Source organism: Odontomachus brunneus, unplaced genomic scaffold, assembly GCF_010583005.1.
Source record: "Odontomachus brunneus isolate Ranch 3 - 2012 unplaced genomic scaffold, Obru_v1 Obru_scaffold_017, whole genome shotgun sequence".
Taxonomy (NCBI): domain Eukaryota; kingdom Metazoa; phylum Arthropoda; class Insecta; order Hymenoptera; family Formicidae; genus Odontomachus; species Odontomachus brunneus.
The window spans coordinates 476659-486882 of NW_022639467.1; the positions used below are offsets into that span (position 1 = coordinate 476659).

Genomic DNA, 10224 nt, shown 5'->3' on the forward strand with positions numbered 1-10224 from the left:
TAATTAACATAGGTCCTAAGACTAATATCTTTTAAGATACAAGCTATTTTGTTATTTGAGCTCTTTGTTATTTTCTTATTAGTCGTGTTATTTTTAGAATGTAATGAACAAAGGAATAGGGGAGAGTGGGGTACAATGGGGATATCTTTTTTCTAGGTGCCTTAAAAAATAAAAAATTAACAAAGAGAGATAAAGAAACAATTTTTATTTTAATATGAAATGTAATCATTTATCTTCCATAAAAAAGTAAAGAAACTGAATGTATGATAACAAAATAAAAACTCTTTTTTTACAAAAAACAAAAAATTTTAATGCTGATTCAGCATTAGAGGAGGTGTTCTATGTGATTGCCATTTACTCTCACGCATGATTACATTTCATATTAAAATAAAAATTGTTTCTTTATCTCTCTTTGTTAATTTTTTATTTTTTAAGGTACCTAGAAAAAAGATATCCCCATTGTACCCCACTCTCCCCTATTCCTTTGTTCATTACATTCTAAAAATAACACGACTAATAAGAAAATAACAAAGAGCTCAAATAACAAAATAGCTTGTATCTTAAAAGATATTAGTCTTAGGACCTATGTTAATTAGAACTTTTCTTCTTGTTTTGATAAATACTACCTGCTATCAAAATATGTGACCCTTTTTTTCAACACCCTGTAGATATTTGATTTTTGTGTTTAACGGACTTATCTTTTTATTTTCTACGAATTCAATTTTCTCCAAAAAATATACGAAAATTTGATTGTGTTTAGCAAAAGAGAAGTGGAATTTCAACTAGGATAACGTTTAAAGCGTAGCAGATATTATCGATTTGCAACAATAAATTAATTCCTCGACGGATCCTGATACGTACGGGTGTGGCATGGCTTTGAACGACTGTATAGGCAAGTCGATACGCTGTTTTAACATGTTAGTGAATGTTAAGGCGGCTGCCAAAGGCGGCAGGCTAATCAAAGCACCTCGGGTGCCGCGATTGAACAGAACCTCCACCACCGAGAGTTCCATGTTCAAAAGTTCGAGGATTCTAGCGTATCGATTAGTGAACTGCTTTCGTATGACAGGACGCTCCAGCACTGATCCAGCGATATTGATCAGCTGAAAAAATATGAGAATGAGCGTATTTATGTATTTGGTCGTCGTACACACAGAATGTTCATCATAATCAATTATTCCTTTTTTACTCACAATGATCGAACAGAAAAAAGTTCTAGATGTAATTAATCAGTTTTTTTAAACGGCAATAATAAAAATTTCGAAAATGTTCCGTAAAAAATCAGTTATTTTTACTTTATAATTATACCATTATACAATTACACCATTACGATATAGTGAATAATGTTAGGTCAAGACACGTTCGCAATAAAGTTTATTTTTTGCAACGTAAAACTCCGCCCTTTGCAATAGAGTTTCATATGTCGCATTAATTTAGGATATTTTGATTTAGGTTTCTGCATGCTTGTGTTGTTGTGATTCTTCATTATTATTTCGCTACACTCTTTTTTACTGTAAAACAGCAACATTATGAAAGAGAACATTATGAGTATTGAATTTGTGTTGATTCTTTTTACAATATTGCAGGTAAAACAAGATGTGGTTCCATTAAAAACAGTGATGGTTATTTTTTACAAAAAATAACGTTTTTCAAAATATTGAAATTATTGTTACATTTTATTGCCAATCAAAAAAGTAATTTATTGCATCCAGAATTTTTCCTGGCCGACCATTATAACTGATAAAAATATAGTCACGGTGAACATCCTGTATGTCAAGTGAAAGAGAAAATCTGCACCTTGAAGACGCTCTCGAGATTGCCACAATCGTCAAAAGCTTGGCATAGAATCGCCGACAGTTTACTGTCGAGATCGGTGATGGACTCCGCGAACTTCGTGCAGTCGACGACGAAGGATTCGTCGTCCGGCTCGAGAACGTCGCTGGCTCTCACGGTGAAGGAGACGAAAAGCTGCTGGAATTCTTTGAACACGCTTATGATCCTGGCGCTCAAGGACCGCCCGAGAATGCCGCCTATTTCGATCTTCTCCAATTTGGAAAATTCGAGGACGGTATCGAAGAGCCACTCGATATCAGCGAGCCGTTTCAGGAATGCGTCGAGACGAGTAAAGACGGCAGTCGAATTGAACGTCCAAGGTGGGGCTTCCGGTTTTAAGCCGGGCATGTGCTTTCTCAGTTCAAACTGTCTCTTGAACTCCTCCAGGACTCCTAATTGAAAAGGCGTCTTTGAGACTCTTGGACGAGACCCGAGAAATCGAATGCAAATCGGAATTAACGACATGTCGGATAAAAGGTATGGAATAACATTATATCGCTAGGCTGATTTGCATATAAAAGGCCGCATTTGAGTTTGAATTAAGGGGCGATTACTACCTCGCGAGATTTTAACACGTTGGAGAGCTTCGTCAACGTCGCTTTGAAATATCGACGTAGGATCGAGAAACCGGCGCGCCTCCTGTATCAACAAATTGCAGATCTGCCGAAGCATGATGATGAGTTTGCCGGAGCTCTGATAACTCTTGCATTTCGCCCACGCCAGCCCCAGCGAGTGTATCAGGCTCGCCATCAACGGCTTAGCCTCGGCAAAGTCGATCTCCTCCACGGACTTGAAGCACTTCGCCAAAGGTGTCAGATACAACGATATCTCCTTCGCCTCGGCCAACGATGAAACGACGTTATCGAACAGTGTACGGAAGCAAGGAAAATACGCGCTACTTGTCTTCTCGAGAATTGTTGCCATCTTCTTCACGCGATCCTCTTGCAACTGGTCGTAAATATATCTGCAAAGGCCGAACATAATAGGAGGTCGACATTTTTGCGCAATATAAAAAGGACCTATAAAAAGAAGCGAAACGACTGACCATCGATCTTAAAATCGTTGTTTTCTTTCGCGATTTTTTACTCAATTTAACAAAAATAATCTTGTCACACATTGCTTACGTCACGATCCATCAGTGACAAAACACTTGTCGACACGTCTTTTTAATCTCAATGAACAATTTCTAATTTCTAAATATACACTTATAATGTGTTAGATTCTAAGATACCTCTGTTGTTTTCTATATTGGATGAAAATGTGTAAGGAATAAATTGTGTGGTTGGAAGGGATAAATATTGTGATCAGCCAATTGTTTCAGCTACACAATTTATTCCACATACACATTTCCCTCTAATAAAAAAAAAGAAGCAATCGAGCTATTTTAGAGTCTAACGTTAGATGACTAATTTAACTCTCTAAATCTCTATATAGTGTAATCTATGCATTATACCTCAAATTTGCCAATCTAGTAAACCAGTATTCCAGCTCGACATTTGGTGTCGGATTCTGCCCGTTCTCGAACGCGACGCTGGACTCGTGAGTGACTACGTCGTTCACTAAGTAAGCCCACTTTATCACCACACCCTCTATAGCACTTTTTAGATGCAGATCGACTGCCTGCGGTCCCTCTGCACAGACCAGTCTCTCCACTTCCGTCACCTTCTCGAGGCCCGCCGGCATCGGTAACACCGTTCTCCCGCTCACCTGACCTTTCACCTACGTATTCGAGCGTAGTCGATATAATTACGTGTGTACGCGCTTTCCTCTTAGCGGATATGATTGTCAATATTTCTTTATTACCTGATACAACGTGCCACGGAGAGAGTGTACGTGCCTGCATATATCTTGAATGGCTATCTCCGGTAAGTCTTTATGATTTTCCGGCTTGGTCAGCAGAGGGGCGAAAATGTTGTCCACCAGCGTGGCCAACTGATCGACTATCCGGTGGGAGAGATCTCCCACAATTAGCATGGCCGAGCATCCTTCCTTGTCTCTTGGCAGCGGCGCTTGCTTCACCTTGACCGCATAGACACCTGCAACGACAGCACAAACTTTTCCATGAATATTCCTGCCGCATTCTCGATGTATATTTGCGACGAATAACTCATCAGCACCTGACGTGACAGCATAGCTCTGTTTGCGACAATATAAAGGAATAAAACCGCTGTCACACAAACACACGAATATTTTTACAAGACAACTAAAGATTGCCTTTACACTTACGTATTAAAAATTCTTACAATTGCTTCCTTTTATTATGCAAGGATCGTCACCTTGAGAGGAACTCACCCTTTGTTCGCTGATATGATATGGGAAAACTCGACGAAGCCACCAGTTGTGCGTTCGGTGTCTGAACGACGAAAAGGGCGACCGGTAACGGTTTGTCGAGAAAATCCAACACCACATTTCGATACTCCTCGGTCAGCAGTAACCTGCCCCATTTTTCCGGCTTCAATTTCAGACTCTTCTGCACGAAATTACCGATATAGTCGAGCCGAAAGTCGGCTGGCGCTTCCGGAGTAGTCATCTCTGCATGCGATACATCAAGAAATAATCGTATATTCTTCTTTCCTCAATTAATATTTAAATCGAACAACCGAATTTTTAATAAGTAACAATACTCTCATTTGAAACTAATCACATGTACAAAAAGTACACCTTATTCTTCGTGTTATTTTCGCGCGCATATCCAACTACTCTGATTACTGAAAAATAACAAATACACGTGTTTTAATTACTGAAAAATAACAAATGCACGCATTTTAGTTAGGTTCCCGCGCGATAAATCGATCGTTACTTTGCAAAGCTCGAGAGACGAGTGGCCGCCGAAGGACACCACGTTCTCCAACTTAAAAAGCGACGCCGTGAATTCGCACGGCAGAACGATGATAAACGCGAGAAATTCAGCTGACACGGCGTATTGTGTGTTCGTTCAATGGCTGTCGTGTAAGCAGGTCAGGAAACCAGGTACGGACTGAACCAACGAAAAGCAGCCTGGTATTGGACACGATCGTGTCTCCTGGTTAAAGCCTGCTCGCTCGTTGGCCGCCTATTGTCACGGGACGCACGGAATATGCTGGAAACAAACTGACATTGCACGCGATATATCCGCCTCCCGTGCAGCGGCAGGTACGATCTCATTCTTCCGAAGTTTCTTCAGGCTCGCGCGGCTCGCGTCTTCCGATCATCGCGGCGCGACCTTCTGCGTCGCTTTCTGCCCGCCTCCGTTCAACGTCCGCGACCACGAGGATCCATCGACGCGGCATCGCCGGCGTTCGCACGTAAGTCCCGTGATAATCCACGCGAAAATTAGCACGTCGCGAAACGGCGTTTTCTCGCGAACTTGACGCTTTCGCTTTTCCTCGCGGCGAGATCCCACGTGGACGATAATCTTGTTAGCTCACGGGAATTCGCCTTATCCCGCGGAATTCGCTTGTTGAGCCACGCTCTTGCGAATATTGCTCAGCGTTACCTGTCCGTGCAAAAGCCGAATTCCAATTACGAAGTTGTAGTTTCGCGCACACCATGAGAAGGTCAAATTCCGCTCGACTTTCGTGTGTTCCTTAAAAATAGCTTACCTTTTATCGCATTCGCAAAGATACTTGAAAATTTATTCGTGTGTGATAGAGTTTATTTCTGTGAAATAAGGAGTTTACTTTTACGTGTAAACTTTACGTCCTACAAGTAAATTCTCAAATACTTCATTCAATGCAGCTGTTGACTGCAATCTACATTATACTACAATTACAAGTGTGCGAACATGAACATTCCTCCAAACGATAAGACGATCATAAAACACGAAAAGTTCCACTTAATGCAAAACACGGTCGTTCGAAATGTCACTCTGTGCCGTGCACGATTTCCGCGTGGCGAGGAAGGGATAATCCCCCCGACTACCTCGATCGATCGGTTTCAAATGTATAAAAATCGCGAGGGAAAAACCGAGTCTCTCTCTCTCTCTCTCCCCCCTCCTCTTCCCCTCACCCTTTCTCGAATATCACCGCAGTGTGTTTTGCTGCGTGCTCGAGCATATTTAAACCAGATATCGACTGATTTCGCAAATTCCGGGGATATCTTCATTGTAAAGAACGCGAACTATTTGTTGGCCGCGCAATTCCTATTTAACATCGTCGTGTGTAACGCTCAAATGAGAACATATTAAAAAACGGCGGAATCCGGCTGCGCGCCCGATCGAGCATGCCGCTCGCTCTATGGGGGTGAAGAGTTTCTCTTTCATCGCTTTAATCCCCACACACGCACGTGCACACGCGCACACGCGCGACTCTGCGCGTGGGGCGCGTACACGCGCGTACCTACAAAGGGCCCCGGTGCTTTTCATTTCGCGGATATTCGCCCTTCTTCAAATTAGGAAAAAAAGGAAAGAGGACGAGTGTCCCCCTCCCTCCCCCCTTCCCTCGCCCGTACTCTGGCCCAGCATATCAAATTACTCCGCCCCCTTCCCGCCTTTTTATCCGCCGCGCTTTCGTACCCTCCGCCCCGCCGATGTGCCGCCATGGTGTGCGAGAAAAATTCGTCCTCGCTGGGTGGTCGCGGAAATTGGAGCGGCACGGACCGGCATCCGGAACGAGGATGGCAAATGCGTTGTAACACCGAGAGCTTCCACGTACATTCTTTGTGCCCGCGCCGCGGAGCTCGCCATTTACACAATCGAGAGGTCTAGACACAAAGGGACGCAAGTGACAAATTCGGAAAAAAAGCGACGTGGCCATTATACGCGAGCGAAAATGTCGCCTCCGTTGACGTCACGTGACTAAACGCGCGTGTCTGGCTGGTTTCGCGCTGAGCGGAGGCATCTAATTAATGTTAAAAATAATGCAAAACGCCCAATTATTTTTAGTCACTTCACAATTGAAACTTAATCTTTTTTTTGGAGAAAAACTCTTGAAAAATCAAATCTTTCTTGCGACTAATGTTGAAATCATGAAGGTAGACAAGAAGTTCAACTGCAATGCTGAACAACGCATGATAAACCAAGTTCTCTTCTGGAGTGTCGATGACTAAGGGGATGTCAATAATTGAATTGTTTCGCTCTGATACGGTCGTACGAAATATCACTTTCGCCTGAAAGTAAGCTTGGATCAATCATTTTGTCATGATTCGTTTGGAATCCGCTTCTTCCTTCCTCTCCTTCTCTTTGTCGTTCTCTTTTTTCGAATATAGGGATAATCTTCAGAAATCGTCTCTCGTCGACCTAAAACAATTTGCACACGGCAAAAAATGGCTCTTGACGTTATCTACCCTTGGAGAAAATTTGTCTTGCCACCCATTCGTCATCCCCCCCCGCGATTTCCGTCGTCCTAACAAACCGGCCGTGCGGATTATCGTGCGTTCTCGCGAAACAGATCATCGCCTGAGGCCGCATCGTCTCCTCTTCTCCTCGACGTCGTGCCGCTTCGCGTTTTTTGTCTGGCACGACGTTGAAATTGATGATCGGGAATCCCGCGGGCCGACCGGCGGGTATTTCATTCCGGAGTTTTCGGCCGAGTGAATAATGCGGCCGCGCGCCTCCGAGAGTGATTTCTTATTTAGGGAGCTTTTGAACTTGATGTCATTTTTCACACGGGCGTCTCTCGCGCCGTGCCGGTGCACCGATACCGACACGGGCGTAGAAAGAGAGAAGCCTTTGAAACTTCCTCGGCTCGCCTCCCTCTCCGCTGTCGCGGAAGAAAGGAATATTTCTTCCCGGTAGCGAGCGTTTTCCAATTTTCTTCGCGCGGGGTGGTAGTTGCGCCCGCGAAAAATGGGATCTTGATGGGCGCCGCGCTTGCGCCACTCTCGCGAGAGGCACGCTGTGAGAAATATCGAATGACATGAGCCTGACACGTTCTACACGGTCTCGTGAGAAATCGTTTGACTGTCTGTATTTTGTGTCCGTGGCTACAAAATGTCGATGCAGAATCTCGCTGAACGAAAGTCAGGCCGCGTTAGACCCACCCTGTCTGATAAACATGTAGTTAATATATTTAATCGCTATGAGAGCGTTTCGTGACTTTTCAGTAGACACCAATTAACAGTAACTATGGCCGATATTCATAGTCCGATCTTATATTTAAGATCATCTTAAGTACTATCTTAAGATGTCATGAACCAATCACAGAGCCGTATTCGCATCTTAAGACATTAGTTAAGACGGTCTTGAAATAAGATTCGACTATGAATACCGGCCTATGAGAGCGTTTCGTAACTTTTCAGTAAACACCAACTAACATTATACGGAGTAAAATATTCGGTTGTATTAACACGAAGTTCGTGTGGTTATAATGAACGAGTCGAGAAAACGGAATGACTGAATAACTTTTGAGAACTAACTTTGGATTTTAAGAACCGAAAGTTCTTTTTATGTTATTCTTGAACAAAAACTTCGTGCTAATATGAACAAATTTTTTTTCCGTATATATTCGATTGCAAATTGACTTGCACATTTTTTTCAATCCATTCTACGTTCCCACGAATGTTATGGAGACATCCTGTATAACAATTATTTCTCAGAATAATATTCTGTTAATTTAAAATAAATTCTTTCCAAACTTCGCAAATATCACGCTCCGTGCTGTCAGTTCGGCTCCTGTCATAACCGATTGCTGCGCGTACATGTCAGCGGTGGCTTTCAAAATTTTGACAACTTGAAGCGTTGCAACTTTATTCGATAAACAGTGTGCAAACCGATGTGCAACCGACTATGTACATTAACGTTATAATTTCTCGCCCAACAATGTAACTGTTGTGCGCAACATGTGTTATATTACACTTACATTGCTGAGTGGAAAATTATAACATTAATGTAACGTTACTGTTGGTTCATCGGGTTTAATCCGCTCAGTTTGGGCCACTTGTTACGAGAGAGCTTACATTCCGCCATGATTTTCCTGTACAAAGGAATATAATAATTGCATTAATTTCTCGTATGCAGCAAATTCCGCTTTGTGCGGCTGTTCTGATTCGCGTGCAGTCAGCGCGGAGAAATAACCGTATAAATCAAAGGCGAATGAAAGTTTGAGCGTCTATGAACTCGACCCTAATCGAGTGCCAAGTACGGCATAGGGGGGACATTCACGGGTGAAGGTGCAACGCCGGGACATCTGGCGGATCCGTCGCTTGAAACTTTTCAGGGGAGCTTAAAGGCGTGTCGTAGGGAAAAAGGGACGTCGAGCTCGCGAGGAAGCGTATACAAGCTTGACAGCCGACATTATGATAATCCGAAATCGCATATTGCGTTCTACGTGCCAATTCTCTCAGACGAGAGAGCCGGGAAACGCGTGAAAGCCTTCGAAGAGACATTTATTCTCCGACGAAGCTGTATCGAGATTCGACTCGATGGAAGGGAGGGGGGACAAAGAGAGAGAGAGAGAGAGAGAGAGAGAGAGAGAGAGAGAGAGAGAGCATACAACATAGTGAATGCACAAAGAACTCAATAAGGCTCACCGTATTATTCACGCTGCAATATGACGTTGTGTACACGCGAGGCGCTTTTCCCGGTTTTCATCTACGCATTCTCGTGTACTTTGAATTGTAATAAATCCACAGAGGCGCGAGATATTCATTTAAAATGTAGGAACGTACTTTTCTCCGGTAAATAGCAATAATAATGTAACGCGATATCTTCGGCATAACTACTTAAATCCGCGAATACGCAATGGGATTTTAATTAATACGAAATTCTTTTCTGATTCTTACATAAATAACCGGTAATACTTGACTGTCTCACGTAATCTTCAATTTTATAACTTTATTTGAATATTATAATAGTCTCGTAAAAGATATAATATAATTATTTTGACGATACTGAGTTATTCTTCCGACATTCAAAAACATCGCAGTTCCAATCCAGTATTTTGTATCTTCTATTTATGAAAATTGTTTTTAAATAACAAGAATACATTTTTTCGAGTCGAGTCGAATAAAACGTATCAACGCAAATAACGTATCTGTTTAACGCCGTGCAATCTCATTTTAAGATTAACTTGTAAAAAATTAAGATATTTTCAAAATATTCTTTCTGTAGCATCCAACAGGATCCAACAGACTTCTGGTATTTTTTACGTTTAAGAAAATCGGTTTGCTCGGTTAAACATAAAAAATTCAGGAGAGAGATGTCAGGAACAGAGTCGAGTTATTAACGCCTATCGATAGATGATATTTGAGGACGTCGAAAAACTTCTTATCTTTCGTGTATCTGTCCTTCGTCCGTCTAATGTACGTTCGCAGTACGCGGAAATGAAACGGACCGTGAGATCGAGTTGGAACGTTGCCCAGAGACGCATCTAACTGGTGTTACCCTAATAAAATCTCACCCCCTTTTCTTGCTCTGTCTCTCTCTCTCTCTCTCTCTCTCTCTCTCTCTCTCTCTCTCTCTCTCTCTCTCTCTCT

At 42.5% G+C, this 10224-nt stretch overlaps 2 protein-coding genes across 4 annotated transcripts in view; one reads left to right on the top strand and one right to left on the bottom strand.

The window, feature by feature from the left end:
- LOC116841615 (dynein beta chain, ciliary) overlaps positions 1 to 5006 on the bottom strand; it is a 24096-nt gene extending 19090 nt beyond the window's left edge. For both annotated transcript variants that reach the window (XM_032809748.1, XM_032809749.1), the window contains exons 1-6: positions 4126 to 5006; positions 3637 to 3869; positions 3287 to 3552; positions 2391 to 2797; positions 1798 to 2225; positions 862 to 1103 (exon numbers count right to left, since the gene is read on the bottom strand). In XM_032809748.1, coding sequence (XP_032665639.1) covers positions 862 to 1103; positions 1798 to 2225; positions 2391 to 2797; positions 3287 to 3552; positions 3637 to 3869; positions 4126 to 4363 — 1814 coding nt within the window. In that variant the 5' untranslated portion in view covers positions 4364 to 5006. The remainder of the gene's footprint in view (positions 1 to 861; positions 1104 to 1797; positions 2226 to 2390; positions 2798 to 3286; positions 3553 to 3636; positions 3870 to 4125) is intronic.
- Positions 1 to 10224, top strand: part of LOC116841609 — an 85076-nt gene that overhangs the window by 68687 nt on the left and 6165 nt on the right. The window contains exon 1 of one of the 2 annotated variants that reach the window (XR_004377578.1): positions 4991 to 5117. The exons of the other annotated variant lie outside the window; for it this stretch is intronic. The gene's annotated coding sequence lies outside the window, so the exon portion shown is untranslated. Of the gene's footprint in view, positions 1 to 4990; positions 5118 to 10224 lie in introns of those variants that run through there. 2 annotated transcript variants of the gene reach the window in all.